Genomic DNA, 16,040 nt, shown 5'->3' with positions numbered 1-16,040 from the left:
ATCTGTGTACATGACCAATAAACGTTGATTTGATTTGTTGCTTATACATTGCTTTGACATTCAGAAAAAAATAACATCTTATTAAAATATGTCTATCTTTAGCCTATAAATTGCATCTTTCCATGCCATACTTTTTCCCATTCTACTTATTTTCCTTAGACTACCATTCAGGTTCCTGGGATATGTCTATGCTCCCTGCAGGTTCTGCGCGCCTTCGCCTCGTGTCCCGTGCCCCTTATTCATGCGCGCTCCCGTATAGGGACATTTATTTTCTGTGGTGGGATCGCTCAAATGTGAAAGACTGGACCAGCGGACAGGATGGCCGTGGCTGAAACGGCGTGCTAATTTTATTTTTCCCAGATAATCTTGGGATGCTTTCCTTTAACGACTTCCCTGCATTTTTTGTCTACTGTACGTTTCAACGGGTCTACACTATCCAGCATGCTTTTCCATAATAATAGCTTATTATTGCTTTGTTACAGAAGACGAAACTGATGAGGATACTTCCAACAGCAGTCTGTTTACTAAAGACAATAAACGAACTGTAGATCTTGGATAACAAAACTAGTGCCGGGATGTCTTCGATACGGGATGATTATATTGCACCTTGGTGGACTTATTGGCTACACAATTTTCCTCATGTCAACCTGAACTTCCAGCCCATCGATAACACCTTCACCCCCCAGGATCAGAACTACCAGCAGGTTAGTTGTGCAGACTCAGATTTGACCGACGCCGGGTCTCATAATCTGTATCCCAAATGGAACCTTATTTATTAGTGCACTACTTTTCACCAGGACCCATAGAGCTCTGGTCAAAACAAGGGTTTAAATAAATATATGTGATGTGTTATTGGATATGGTCTAAACCCCAAAAAGATCCCCTTCCATCAGGATGATCAAATTAACCAATTGCTGAATCTGATCATTTCTGCCAATAGCAGAAGTTTGATAGGCCTATAGGACAGTCTGCAATGCAATGTTTATTTGGAACATTACATTTAATCTGTGTTATTACAAATAATATCATTTCTGGGCTACTCTATATCTCTCAGCTGACTATTCTCAAATGTCTATTATAAACTGGGTGGAATGAGCCCTGAATGCTGATTGGCTGACAGCAGTGGTATATCAGACCATATATGACAAAACATTTATTTTAACTGCTCTAATTACATTGGTAACCAGTTTATTATAGTAATAAGGCAACTCTGTTTTTTTATATATATGGCCAATATACCACGGCTAAGAGCTGTGTCCAGGCACTCCGTGTTGTGTCGTGGTAAGGAACAGCCCTTAGCCGTGGTAAATTGGGCATATACCACACCCCCTCGGGCCTTATTGCTTAAGTATCTTGCTGAAAAATGTGGGAACCCCCAGCATGTTTCTATGGCTTAATCCCAAATGCCACTCTACTATTCCTTATATAGGGCACTACTTAATGAAAGTAATCCTGTGTGAACATCAGACTCAGTATATGCTTGTAGTTTTTACAATAGCAGAAATCTGTTTAGCTTTTGGCTTGAACTACAGAGACCGTGCACATTGTTTCCTCAAACCTCTAAATGGCTAATCAAGCCTTGGGATGAGTAATGTTTCAGCTGTTACTTTCCACAAAGACTGGGTTTATTTCAAGGATTCTGTTATTTTCTATAGTGTAGAGTCAGTGTAGAGTAGACAGTCTAAAATAGGGGCAGACACCATGCAGTACTTTTTCAAAGCAGCTATAGTGAGACACCCACTCTATGTCTGCTGGTTGTAATTAAGTCGTTATTGTGGAACCTTTGCTGTGGGGGTGAACAAGTTTAATGGGAAAGCGTTAGGAAGAGAGAAAGGGATAGTGAGCGAGCAGAGAGGGAATAGAGAGATGGGGAGAGAAAGTGGGAGAGGAGCTATGTAGGTCCAGTGTGGCTCAGTTGGTAGCGCGTAGCATTTGCAATGTCAGGGTTGTGGGTTTGATTCCTACCGGGCACCAGTATGAACAAATATGGAATCGTATACACTCACTACTGTAAGTTGCTTTGGATAAGGTCGTCTGCTAAAATACCCACAGTTGAAATCAGAAGTTTACCTACACCTTAGCCAATTACATTCCAACTCTGTTTTTCAAAATTCCCTGTTTTAGGCCAGTTAGGATCACCACTTTATTTTAAGAATGTGACATGTCAGAATAATAGTGAGAGAATAATTTATTTCAGCTTTTATTTCTATCATCACATTCCCAGTGGGTTAGAAGTTTACATACACTCAATTAGTCAACTCAGCAAAAAAAAGAAATGTCCTCTCACTGTCAACTGTGTTTATTTTCAGAAAAATTAACATGTGTAAATATTTGTATGAACATAACAAGATTCAACAACTGAGACATAAATTGAACAAGTTCCACAGACATGTGACTAACAGAAATGTAATAATGTGTCCCTGAACAAAGTGGGGGTCAAAATCAAAAGTAACAGTCAGTATCTGCTGTGGCCACCAGCTGCATTAAGTACTGCAGTGCATCTCCTTCTCATGGACTGCACCAGATTTGCCAGTTCTTGCTGTGAGATGTTACCCTAATCTTCCACCAAGGCAACTGCAAGTTCCCGGACATTTCTGGGGGGAATGGCCCTAGCCCTCACCCTCCAATCCAACAGGTCCAACATGTGCTCAATGGGATTGAGATTTGGGTTCTTTGCTGGCCATGGCAGAACACTGACATACCTGTCTTGCAGGAAATCACGCACAGAACGAGCAGTATGGCTGGTGGCATTGTCATGCTGGAGGGTCATGTCAGGATGAGCCTGCAGGAAGGGTGCCACATGAGGAAGGAGGATGTCTTCCCTGTAACGCACAGCGTTGAGATTGCCTGCAATGACACACCGCTCCAGACCATGACGGACCCTCCCCCTCCAAATCTATCCCGCTCCAGAGTACAGGCCTCAGTGTAAAGCTTATTCCTTCGACGATAAATGCGAATCCGACCATCACCCCTGCTGAGACAAAACCGCAACTCGCCAGAGAAGAGCACTTTTTGCCAGTCCTGTCTGGTCCAGCGACGGTGGGTTTGTGCCCATAGGTGACTTAGGCGTCTCACAGTACGGACATTGACATTTATTGCCCTGGCCACATCTGCTGTCGTCAGGCCTCCTTGCAGCCTGCCTAAGGCATGTTCACGCAGATGAGCAGGGACCCTGGGCATCTTTCTTTTGGTATTTTTCGGAGTCAGTAGAAAGGCCTCCTTAGTGTCCTAAGTTTTCATAACTGTGGCCTTAATTGCCTACTGTCTGTAAGCTGTTAGTGTTTTAATGACTGTTCCACAGGTGCATGTTCATTAATTGTTTATGGTTCATTGAACAAGCATGGGAAACAGTGTTTAAACCCTTTACAATGAAGATCTTTGAAGTTATTTAGATTTTTACGAATTATCTTTGAAAGACAGGGTCCTGAAAAAGGGACGTTTATTTTTTTGCTGAGTTTATTTGGTAGCATTGCCAAAAATTGTTTAACTTGGGTCAAACGTTTCGGGTAGCCTTCCACAAGCTTCCCACAATAAGTTGAGGGAATTTTGGCCCATTCCTCCTGACAGAGCTGGTGTAACTGAGTCAGGTTTGTCGGCCTCCTTGCTCGCACACGCTTTTTCAGTTCTGCCCACAAATTCTCTATCGGATTGAGGTCAGAGCTTTGTGATGGCCATTCCAATACCTTGACTTTGTTGTCCTTAAGCCATTTTGCCACAACTTTGGAAATATGCTTGGGGTCATTGTCCATTTGGAACACATCTTTGCAACCAAGCTTTAACTTCCTGACTGATGTCTTGAGATGTTGCTTCAATACATCCACGTAATTTCCCTCTCTCATGATGCCATCTATTTTGTGAAGTGCACCAGTCCCTCCTGCAGCGAAGCACCCCCACAACATGATGCTGCCACCCTCGTGCTTCACGGTTAGGATGGTGTCCTTCGGCTTGCAAGCCTCCCCCTTTTTCCTCCAAACATAGTGTTATTATTGCCAAACACTTCTTTTTTTGTTTTATCAGACCAGAGGACATTTCTCCAAAAAGTACGATCTTTGTCCCCATGTGCAGTTGCAAACCGTAGTCTGGCTTTTTTTATGGTGGTTTTGGAACAGTGGCTTCTTCCTTGCTGAGCGGCCTTTCAGGTTATGTCGATATAGGGCTCGTTTTATTATTGTGGATATAGATACTTTTGTACCTGTTTCCTCCAGGATCTTCTCAAGGTCCTTTGCTGTCGTTCTGGGATTGATTTGCACTTTTTGCACCAAAGTACGTTAATCTCTAGGAGACAGAACGCGTCTCCTTCCTGAGCGGTATGATGGCTGTGTGGTCCCATGGTGTTTATACTTGCGTACTATTGTTTGTACAGATGAACGTGGTACCTTCAGGTGTTTGGAAATTGCTCCCAAGGATGAACCAGACTTGTGGAGGTCTACAATTGTTTTTCTGTGGTTTTGGCTCATTTCTTTTGATTTTCCCATGATGTCAAGCAAAGAGGCACTGAGTTTGAAGGTAGGCCTTGAAATACATCCACAGGTACAACTCCAATTGACTCAAATAATGTCAATTAGCCTATCAGAAGCTAAAGCCATTACATAATTTTCTGGAATTTTCCAAGCTGTTTAAAGGCACAGTCAACTTAGTGTATGTAAACTTCTGACCCACTGGAATTGTGATACAGTGAAATATAAGTTAAATAATCTGTCTGTAAACAATTGTTGGGAAAATTACTTGTGTCTTGCAAATTCTTTGTGTCATGCACAAAGTAGATGTCCTAACCGACTTGCCAAAACTATAGTTTGTGAACAAGAAATAGTTGGAGTGGTATGAAAAACAAGTTTTAATGACTCCAACCTAAGTGTATGTAAACTTCTGACTTCAACTATACATACAGTGCATTTGGAAAGTATTCAGACCCCTTGACTTTTTGCATGTTTTGTTATGTTTCATCCGTATTCTAAAATGGATACAAAAAAAAATCCTAGTCAATCAACACACAATACTCCACAATGACAAAGCAAAACTGGTTTGTTGAAATGTTTGTAAATGTATTACAAATACAAAACGGAAATATCACATTTACATACCTTTCCAAAACCTTTACTCAGTACTTTGTTGAAGCACCTTATTGGGTATGACACTACAAGCTTGAAACACCTGTTTTTGAGGAGTTTTTCTCATTCTTCTGTGCAGATCCTCTCAAGCTCTGTCAGGTCAGATGGGGAGCGTCGCTGCACTGCTATTTTCAGGTCTCTGCAGAGATTTTCAATCAGGTTCAAGTCCGGGCTCTGGCTGGGCCACTCAAGAACATTCAGAAACTTGTCCCGTAGCCACTCCTGCATTGTCTTGGCTGTGTCCTTAGGTTGTTGTCCTGTTGGAAGGTGAACCTTCGCCCCAGTCTGAGGTCCTGAGCGCTCTGGAGAGGTTTTTAACAAGGATCTCTCTGTACTTGCTCTGTTTGTCTTTACCTCGATCCTGACTAGTCTCCCAGTCCCTGCCACTGAAAAACATCCCCACACCATGATTCTGCCATCACCGCGCTTCACCGTAGGGTTGGTGCAAGGTTTCCTCCAGATGTGACGCTTGGCATTCAGGCCAAAGAGTTCAGTCTTGGTTCCAAACTTCTTCCATTTAAGAATGATGGAGGCGGCCTCCCGAGTGGGGCATTGGTCTAAGGCACTGCCATCACAGTGCTAGCTGTGCCACTAGAGATTCTGGGTTCAAGTCCAGGCTCTCTCTTAGCCGACCGCGACCGGTAGACCCTTGGGGTGGCGCACAATTGGCCCAGCGTCTTCCAGGTTAGTGGAGGGTTTGGCCGGCAAGGATCTCCTTGTCCTGTTGTGCACTAGTGACTCCTGTGGCGGGCCGGGTGCAGTGCACGCTGAAATAGTCTCCAGTTGTCCGGTGTTTCCTCTGCATCATTGGTGCGGCTGGCTTCTGGGTTAAGTGGGCATTGTGTCAAGAAACAGTGCGGCTTGGTTGGGTTGTGTTTCGGAGGACGCACGGCTCTTAACCATTGCCTCTCCCGAGTCTGTACGGGAGTTGCCCTGATGAGACAAGACTGTAACTACCAATTAGGGAGAAAAATGGTTAAAAAATAAATAAAAATAAAAGTATGATGGAGGCCTCTGTGTTCTTGGGGACCTTCAATGCTGCATTCATTTTTTAGGTACCCTTCCATAGATCTGTGCCTTGACACAATGCTGTCTCTGAGCTTTACAGACCATTCCTTCGACCTCATGGCTTGGTTTTTGCTCTGACTTGGACTGTCAACTGTGCGATCTTATATAGACAGTTGTGTGCCTTTCGAAATCATGTCCAATCAATTGCATTTTTCACAGGTGGACTCCAATCAAGTTGTAGAAACATCTCAAGGCTGATCAAAGGAAACAGGATGCACCTTCAATTTCGAGTCTCATAGCAAAGGGTCTGAAAACGTATGTAAATAAGGTATTTCTGTTTTTCATTTGTAATAGATTTAGAAAAATAAAAAATAAAACTTTCACTTCGTCATTATGGGGTATTGTGTGTAGATTGATGAGGAAAAAAATAGGCAAACATTGGCAGTAGACTGACCTTACTGAAGAGCTCAGTGACTTTCAACGTAGCACTGTCATAAGATGCCACCAATCCAACAAGTCAGTTCGTAATTTTTTTTGCCCTGCTAGAGCTGGCCCTGTTATTGTGAAGTGGAAACGTCTAGGAGGAACAACAGCTCAGCCACAAAGTGGTAGGCCACACAAGCTCACAGATCAGGACAGCTGAGTGTTGAGACACTCCCTACCGAGTTCCAAACTGCCTCTGGAAGCAACGTCCGTCGGGAGCTTCATGAAATGGGTTTCCATGGCCGATTAGCCGCACACAAGCCTAAGATCACCATGTGCAATGCCAAGCGTCAGCTGTAGTGGTGTAAAACTCGCCGTTTTGGACTGTGTAAGGGTTTTCCTCTTCCTCTTCTGAGGAGGAGTAGCAGGAAGGATCGGAGGACCAATGCGCAGTGTGATACGTGTTCATATTGCTTACTTTCAATAGAACACTGAAAAGTACAAAATAACAATGTGAATAAATGAAACAACGAAACAGTCCTGTCTGGTAACATACACAAAGACAGAAAATAATCACCCACGAAACACAATAGAAAGGAGGCTACCTAAATATGGTTCTCAATCAGGGACAACGATTGACAGCTGCCTCTGATTGAGAACCATACCAGGCCAAACACAGAAATAGCAAATCATAGAAAAACTAACATAGACAACCCACCCAACTCACGCCCTGACCATTCTAAAACAAAGACATATAACAAAAGAACTAAGGTCAGAACTTGACACTCTGGAGCAGTAGGAATGTGTTCTCTGGAGAGATGAATCACCCCTCACCATCTGGCAGTCCGACGGACGAATCTGGGTTTGGCAGATGCCGGAAGAATGCTACCTGCCCCAATGCATAGTGCCAACTGTAAAGTTTGGTGGAGGAGGAATAATGGTCCGGGGCTGTTTTTCATGGTTCGGGCTCAGCCCCTTAGTGAAGGGAAATCTTAACGCTATAGCATACAATGACATTCTGGACAATTCTGTGCTTCCAACTTTGTGGCAACAGTTTGGGGAAGGCCCTTTCCTGTTTCAGAATGACTATGTCCCTGTGCACAAAGCGAGGTCCATACAGAAATGGCTTGTCGAGATCGGTGTGTTAGAACTTGACTGGCCTGCACAGAGTCCTGACCTCAACCCCATCAAACACCTTTGGGATGAATTGGAACGGCGATTGCGAGCCAGGCCTAATAGCCCAACATCTGTGCCCGACCTGACTAATGCTCTTGTGGCTGAATGGAAGCAAGTCCCTGCAGCAATGTTCCAACATCTAGTTGAAAGCCTTCCCAGAAGAGTGGAGGCTGTTATAGCAGCAAAGCGTGGACCAACTCCATATTAATGCCCATGATTTTGGAATGAGATGTTTGATAAGCAGGTGTCCACATACTTTTGGTCATGTAGTATACATTTATCCCTATTAATTTCTCCTGAGACCAGATAGGCCCACCAACCCTTCTCTTCCAACTCCCACCCTCACACTGTCAGTGAATCCACAGAGCACTTAACACTAGGAAGGAAATGGCTGTGGTATGAGAGAGAGAGAAAGAGAGAGAGAGGGGGAGAGAGATGGGGATAGGGAGAGAAACCCCTACTCAGCGCTCCGAACTGACTGTGGTATGAGTGAGAGCGAGAGGGGGGGAGAGAGTGCTGGTCTCTGTAGCTGTCTGTTTCCATTAGCTGTGACAGCGTGGGGAGAGGGGAAAGTCTGGGCTGTTAGGGGTGGGAGGAGAGAGGATGAAGGATCTCCATGGGAGACCACTGAATCCTGCTGGTACGACCATCAACCACCACCATGCAGCCTGATAGCCCATAGCGAGGGGTGGAACTTTAGAGCACTACGCTACACTAGCCTTCCACACGCGCGCGAACATACACACACGTACAGACACACAGACAGTACACTAGCTGGTCACACGCTGCTTTCTCAATCTCTCCCTGTACTAGGCTTCTTGCATTAATGCTGCAATTTGAAGGCAATAAATTGACACAGTAGTCAGACCATAACATTCCATAAGTTATGGCTCTCACGGTGATTATTGATCACTACAGCTGCTTTGACCATGCTATTACTGGTGATAATCAGTGGAACTGATGGACACTGAAGATCCCTAGTCCCTCTTTATTATCCCTTAATGGCAGGTCAGTGACCATATTGAAAGAGAATTGACTCTAATCAGCCTACTCGCCCACCAATGCATTGTGGAACCGGCTATGCGCTACTCTATCTGGCACCAAAAGCCGGAGTAAGTCAATAATGTGTCTAAATGTATCCACGTACAGGCCTCTCTGTACTGTATTGTACTGTATTGAATACAGTAGAACTGCTGGTTGGTTGAGGATATGATTCCTTTCTACAGACAGTGCTATGGTGACCGAACAAACTTTTAGCCTATTCAATGTAGAAAGCTTAGTGTTAGACGATAAAGAATTCAAATTAGGAAACAAGACGGTATCCAATTCTCTCTACTCAGTTTGATCAGATATTGCTGTCATCGATCTCTCCACACAGTCAGTCTGTAGAGGGAGGTTATTGAGTGGCTCCCCATGCATGGCTCAGACTGCATGTCAGAATGAGCTGTAATTGGCCAGTTTGAGCAGAGCCAATGTTTGTGAATTCCTCCGGTTGGCTGGTTGGCTGTGGTCCACAGAAGAATGAAGTGGAATTCAAGGGTCACGGTCTTAGTGAGGACTGCTTTCTTTCTGTTGGGTTTAGTATGTGTGTGTATTATGGAAAGGATTGCTGATTCTCAAGTATGCCTGGCCTGTAGATTCTCACCCTCCATTGGACAGAAAGAACACTGCTGATCATGTGAATCACCTGACCTGAGAAATTAATGAACTGCAGAATGTTCCTCAATGCTAATTTAGCCTAATGCTCTTCGGACAAAAATAATGTTTTAATGTTTTAGCATCATGTCTTCTGTTTGGTATGTGTCTTTGGACTTTTGTTGGATGTCTGTGTAGAAGCTAATACATTTTAGATAGCTACAATTCCTTTGTCTATGTCTTTCACGTGTTAGTCATTTTGGCCTCAGCATGCATTGCGTTCCCTGCAGTAAGATCTGTACTGCTCCTCATCTCACTCACCAGAACAAGAAAGGAGGACACAGCCCAAAAAGAGTTCTCACAAAAATAGGTCAGCGCCCTATTTCTCCTCATATCGCACTGCCAGCCTCAGTGTGTGTGTGTGTGTGTGTGTGTGTGTGTGTGTGTGTGTGTGTGTGTGTGTGTGTGTGTGTGTGTGTGTGTGTGTGTGTGTGTGTGTCTGTTCGTCAGAGAGGAAGAAATGTCTCATTACAGAGGAGTGGATAGGTCAAAGGGTCCCTATCCATATGATTCATCCACTTCCTTCCCTGCTCTGTGACCCAAAGCTGTTCATGAGAGGGAATAGGGATGTGGTGTGGTTTATGTTTGTATTATGCAATTCAATTGGATCAGAGTCTTTACTAGAGGCCCACAACTGAGGCAAGGCAAGCAAGTTGTTACTACCGTTACGTCATTATTTGTTGAATATCTTAGTCTTTTGGCAAATGGTCAGAAACAACAGGTAATCGGCCTAACTCGTAAATAAATCATGTCATTGGTGCTAAATAGCTGCTAATGTACTGTATGGAAATACTTAATCTTCATCTCATAGGCAAAACGTTGAGTCAGCTGTATAAACCTACAGCTGTATGTTTATATCTGCATCCCAAATGGCACCCTATTCCCTATATAGTATACAAATTTTGACCCAAGCCCTATGACGTGACATTTGAGTCGTAACCTATCAGTCCATGGAGAGGTTCTTTAGGAGCTGTACTGTTGAGAACCTCTTGGGAGACTGTGATAACACAGGCCAGGGTTGGGCAGCTGTGGTACAGGGCACGCACAAACACACCAGGGCTGGCCACATTGTGGTTCTTCCTTCCTGCTAGCTGACTTTGATGTCATATCCTGTCAGGTGGCCAACACTACTGTATGTAGATTAGACTATCCAAAGATTTGTCCCACTGACTCAATATTCGAGATAGGGGGAAAAAATATACAGTTGACAATATCGCAATATTATTTTTGCCCTAGTTTGCTGTATCTGCACCAAAACACTAGTATTTTTCCTTCATAGCTTGTTTTCCATGTTCTTTTGAAATAGGGGAGCCAATTCATTTTCAGCACTTTTATTTCCATGATTGATCAAAACTAGTTGGCTTATGCTCGCTCTTGTCTCTCTGGAGTAGACATACTGTATAGTGAGCAATATATTTGGAACATCAAATCGCAATAAAATAACATATAGAATCGCAATACATATAGAATCGTAAGATACGCAATACATATCCATATTCAGATTCAGAAAGCTTTAATGTCCTCAGAGGTGAATCATCTTGCAGCAGCCATAAAACATATAACATCTAAAAATGTACAATAAAGAGCAAAGGATATTTACAAACAAATAGGCAGGTAAGTGCAGTTTCATAGTGCAAGTGCTAAGTGCAATTAGTCCAACATTTGTTAAGTTGCAGAATTGCATGTTGTTGTTTTTTTACCTTAGGTAGTCTGTATGTAGGTCCAGAGGGGAGGAGCTGGAATTCAGGGTGGAGTGGATGGGAAGAGTCAACCACTGTTTTATTCACCTTATGAAGGGCTCTGCCCAGGTAGAGAGATGACAGCCCTTGCTGTTGCTGCCCAATGATAGTCCTGACTATCTTGCCCAACCTATTTTTCTGTGCAACCTTGATATTCCCAAACCAGCAGGTCAAGCAGTAGGACAGAATGCTCTCAATGAATGATTTATAAAAGAGAACCATGATGGTTAGATCAACATTTTAAAAAAGTTCAGTTTCTGTAGAAAATACAGTCTCTGTTGGCCTTTCTTAAATATAGGGTCAGTACATTGTTCCCAGGACAGTTTGTTGTCAATAACTAGCCCAAGGTATTTGTACTCCTCCACTATTTCAACAGGCTCACCTTTTAGCAGTGATGGTGTGTGCATGGTAGTGTTCCTTCCAAAGTCATCACCATGTCTTTTGTTTTTGATGTATTTAATATTAGATGGGAGGACTCACACCAGACAGTAAAATCCTATTGGCTATAACGGTTTTCTTGATGAGAAGGAGAGTCGGACCAAAATGCAGCGTGTAGATTGCGATCCATGTTTTAATGAACAAACGTAAAACACGAATCAATGCAAACACTACAAAATAAAGAACGTGATGAACGTAACGAAAACCTAAAACAGCCTATCTGGTGAAAAAACACATAGACAGGAACAATCACCCACAAACACACAGTGAAACCCAGGCTACCTAAATATGGTTCCCAATCAGAGACAATGACGAACACCTGCCTCTGACTGAGAACCATATCAGGCTGAACATAGAAATAGACAAACAAGACATGAAACATAGAATACCCACTCAGATCACACCCTGACCAATCAAAACATAGAAAATACAAAGTAAACTATGGTCAGGGCGTGACAGTACCCCCCCCCCAAGGTGCGGACTCCGGCCGCAAAACCTGAACCTATAGGGGAGGGTCTGGGTGGGCATCTGTCCGCGGTGGCGGCTCTGGCGCTGGACGTGGACCCCACTCCATGACAGTTTTAATCCCCCTCCTAAACGTCCCTAAATAGGTTACCCACCACAATGATAACATGGGACAGAGGGACAGCTCGGGACAGAGGTAACTCGGGACAGATAGGTAGCTCAGCACTGAGAGGAAGCTCAGCACTGAGAAGAAGCTCAGCACTGAGAGGAAGCCCAGGCAGGTAGTAGAAACTACCAGAACCTGGCTGGCTGGCGGTTTCAGCAGATCCTGGTCGACTAGCAGATCTGGGAGAATCTGGTCGACTGGCGGATCTGGGAGAATCTGGTCGACTGGCGGATCTGGGAGAATCTGGTCGACTGGCGGATCTGGGAGAATCTGGTCGACTGGCGGATCTGGGAGAATCTGGTCGACTGGCGGATCTGGGAGAATCTGGTCGACTGGCGGATCTGGGAGAATCTGGTCGACTGGCGGATCTGGGAGAATCTGGTCGACTGGCAGATCTGAGAGAGTCTGGACGACTGGCAGATCTGAGAGAGTCTGGACGACTGGCAGATCTGGAAGAGTCTGGACGACTGGCAGATCTGGAAGAGTCTGGTCGACTGGCAGATCTGGAAGAGTCTGGTCGACTGGCAGATCTGGAAGAGTCTGGTCGACTGGCAGATCTGGAAGAGTCTGGACGACTGGCAGATCTGGAAGAGTCTGGTCGACTGGCAGCTCTGGAAGAGTCTGGTCGACTGGCAGCTCTGGCTGCTCCATGCTGACTGGCTGCTCCATGATGACTGGTAGCTCTGGCTGCTCCATGCTGACTGGCTGCTCCATGCTGACTGGCAGCTCTGGCTGCTCCATGCTGACTGGCTGCTCCATGCTGACTGGCAGCTCTGGCTGCTCCATGCTGACTGGCTGCTCTGGCTGCTCCATGCTGACTGGCTGCTCCATGCTGACTGGCGGCCCTGGCTGCTCCATGCTGACTGGCGGCCCTGGCTGCTCCATGCTGACTGGCGGCCCTGGCTGCTCCATGCTGACTGGCGGCCCTGGCTGCTCCATGCAGACTGGCAGCTCTGGCGGCTCCTTGCAGACTGGCAGCTCTGGCGGCTCCTTGCAGACTGGCAGCTTTGGCGGCATCCTGCAGACAGGCAGCTCTGGCGGCTCCTTGCAGACTGGCAGCTCCATGCAGACTGGCAGCTCTATGCAGACTGGCAGCTCCATGCAGACTGGCAGCTCCTTGCAGACTGGCAGCTCCTTGCAGACTGGCAGCTCCTTGCTAACTGGCAGCTCTAAGCTAACTGGCAGCTCTATGCTAACTGGCAGCTCTATGCTAACTGGCAGTTCTGAACAGGCGGGAGACTCCGGCAGCGCTGTAGAGGCGGAAAGCTCTGACAGCGCTAAACAGGCGGGAGACTCCGACAGCGCTGGAGAGGAGGAAGGCTCCGACAGCGCTGGACAGGCGAGGCGCACTGTAGGCCTGATGCGTGGTGCTGGCACTGGTGGTACTGGGCCGAGGACACGCACAGGAAGCCTGGTGCGGGGAGCTGCTACCGGAGGGCTGGGGTGTGGAGGTGGTACTGGAAAAACCGGACCGTGCAGGCGCACTGGAGCTCTTGAGCACCGAGCCTGCCCAACCTTACCTGGTTGAATGCTCACGGTCGCCCTGCCAGTGCGGCGAGGTGGAATAGCCCGCACTGGGCTATGCAGGCGAACCGGAGACACCGAGCGCAAGGCTGGTGCCATGTAAGCCGGCCCAAGGAGACGCACTGGGGACCAGCTGCGTAGAGCCGGCTTCATGGCATTAGGCTCGACGCTCAATCTAGCCCGGCAGACACGCGGAGCTGGAATATACCGCACCGGGCTATGCACCCGCACTGGAGACACCGTGCGCACCACTGCATAGCACGGTGCCTGTCCGGTCTCTCTAGCCCCCCGGTAAGCACAGGGAGTCTGCCCAGGTCTCCTACCTGGCGTAGCCATACTCCCTGTTAGCCCCCCCCCAAGAAATTTTTGGGGCTGCCTCTCGGGCTTCCTTGCCAGCCGTGTTCCCTCATATCGCCGGCTCTTCTCTCCGGCTGCCTCAGCTCTCCTAAGTGCCTCCACCTGTTCCCATGGGAGGCGATCTCTTCCAGCCAGTATCTCCTCCCAAGTGTAACAGCCCTTGCCATCCAAAACGTCCTCCCATGTCCATTCCTCCTTACGCTGCTGTTGCTGCCTGTTGACACGCTGCTTGGTCCGTTGGTGGTGGGTGATTCTATAACGAGTTTCGTCTTCATACGAAGGAGAGTCGGACCAAAATGCAGCGTGTAGATTGCGATCCATGTTTTAATGAACAAACGTAAAACACGAATCAATGCAAACACTACAAAATAAAGAACGTGATGAACGTAACGAAAACCTAAAACAGCCTATCTGGTGAAAAAACACATAGACAGGAACAATCACCCACAAACACACAGTGAAACCCAGGCTACCTAAATATGGTTCCCAATCAGAGACAATGACGAACACCTGCCTCTGACTGAGAACCATATCAGGCTGAACATAGAAATAGACAAACAAGACATGAAACATAGAATACCCACTCAGATCACACCCTGACCAATCAAAACATAGAAAATACAAAGTAAACTATGGTCAGGGCGTGACATTGGCACCTAAGTATCGTGATAATATCATGAGGTCTCTAGCCATTCCCAGCCCTACTCAATATGGTCCATCTCAAGTTATCATTTAGCTCGATTGGACTCTCACTACGTGGTTGTTTTATGCACAGCCGGTTAGAGAGGCGCGCAGATGGCACAGGGCATGGCCCACAGTAGTACTACTACAGACTGCACATGTGGTCATTATGCAAAAATATCCCATGTTCAAATGGAAACATTAGTCACCTGTTGGTTTTAACATGTTAAGACCTTATCCAACATTGTTAATAACCCAGGGATGACTAGGAGAGGATCAGACACACACTGGCCTTTCAACTCCACTCAGTTCACCTCAAAACCCCTCCTCCTGCCATACAGGCCTGCTCTCGGTCGATGGCCCACTGTAGATCAGAGTAACCTATAGCCATAGATGGGCAGCATCTCTGTGACATGTATTTGAAATACGTTTCTTTATAGCTGTTCACAATTTTGTGTCCCCCTTTTACCCTACATTGGGATCAAAAGTCTGATGGCACTACAGTGTGATGAGAGCTACTGCTAAATGAACTAAATGTTAATGTATATGCAAAAATTAACCATTACAAAGCATGCTGAGTATTAAGAGGTCTACACAGAATACGTAAGAGATGGACGTTCTACTTCTTCGCTGGGACGAGAAACACGATTAGATGGAAGAGGAAACTGAGGTGGATGAAGCGAACAGTACAGAAAGTGAGAATGAGTGGGTTTCAGTGGCAAAGACAAAGGGATACAAGAAAAGTAAAGCTGTGGTGGAAACTGCTAGACTCGTTTGTTACTGTTCTTTGATGAAGAGTCTCTCCCTTCTCATAAAAAGTTAGGATTCATGAGATACCCTGTAAGAGCTTTTGTGCACAAGCCCCTTCAGTGTCATACACGTAAAAGATTTGGTCATGTGTCAAGTGGGAAGAGTATCGTATGCCAGATTAAGTGAAACGCTGCAACTATGGAGGTGAACATGTGTCTGAATTCCTGGAGTGCCCTGTTAGGGTGAAGGAGAATGAGGTGGCGAGGGTTAGGAGTGTCCAGCGTGTCTCCTATCTGGAGGCGGTGAGGAGATTGGAAGGGACGAGTGGCGGAGAAGAAACAACAGTAGTAGAGCCACCATGACTAGTGAAGGGTTCTCATCAATTGAGGAACAGTGGAATGCTAAATGTTAAAAATGTGGACTTTGTATTTTTTATTGCAATGGTCATAAACTGTACCCAATCGGAGAAGAAGTCTAAGAAAATGTGAGTCATTGTGAATGCCGCTGAAC

The 16,040-nt window shown here is 45.8% G+C and overlaps 1 protein-coding gene across 2 annotated transcripts in view; it reads left to right on the top strand.

The window, feature by feature from the left end:
- The first annotated feature begins 289 nt into the window (after positions 1 to 289).
- Positions 290 to 16,040, top strand: part of LOC139376782 (tweety family member 2) — a 117,154-nt gene continuing 101,403 nt past the window's right edge. For both annotated transcript variants that reach the window (XM_071119709.1, XM_071119708.1), the window contains exon 1: positions 290 to 704. In XM_071119709.1, coding sequence (XP_070975810.1) covers positions 576 to 704 — 129 coding nt within the window. In that variant the 5' untranslated portion in view covers positions 290 to 575. The remainder of the gene's footprint in view (positions 705 to 16,040) is intronic.

Source organism: Oncorhynchus clarkii, chromosome 20, assembly GCF_045791955.1.
Source record: "Oncorhynchus clarkii lewisi isolate Uvic-CL-2024 chromosome 20, UVic_Ocla_1.0, whole genome shotgun sequence".
NCBI classification, from domain to species: Eukaryota; Metazoa; Chordata; class Actinopteri; order Salmoniformes; family Salmonidae; genus Oncorhynchus; species Oncorhynchus clarkii.
This window is presented reverse-complemented; position numbering and strand designations above follow the sequence as displayed.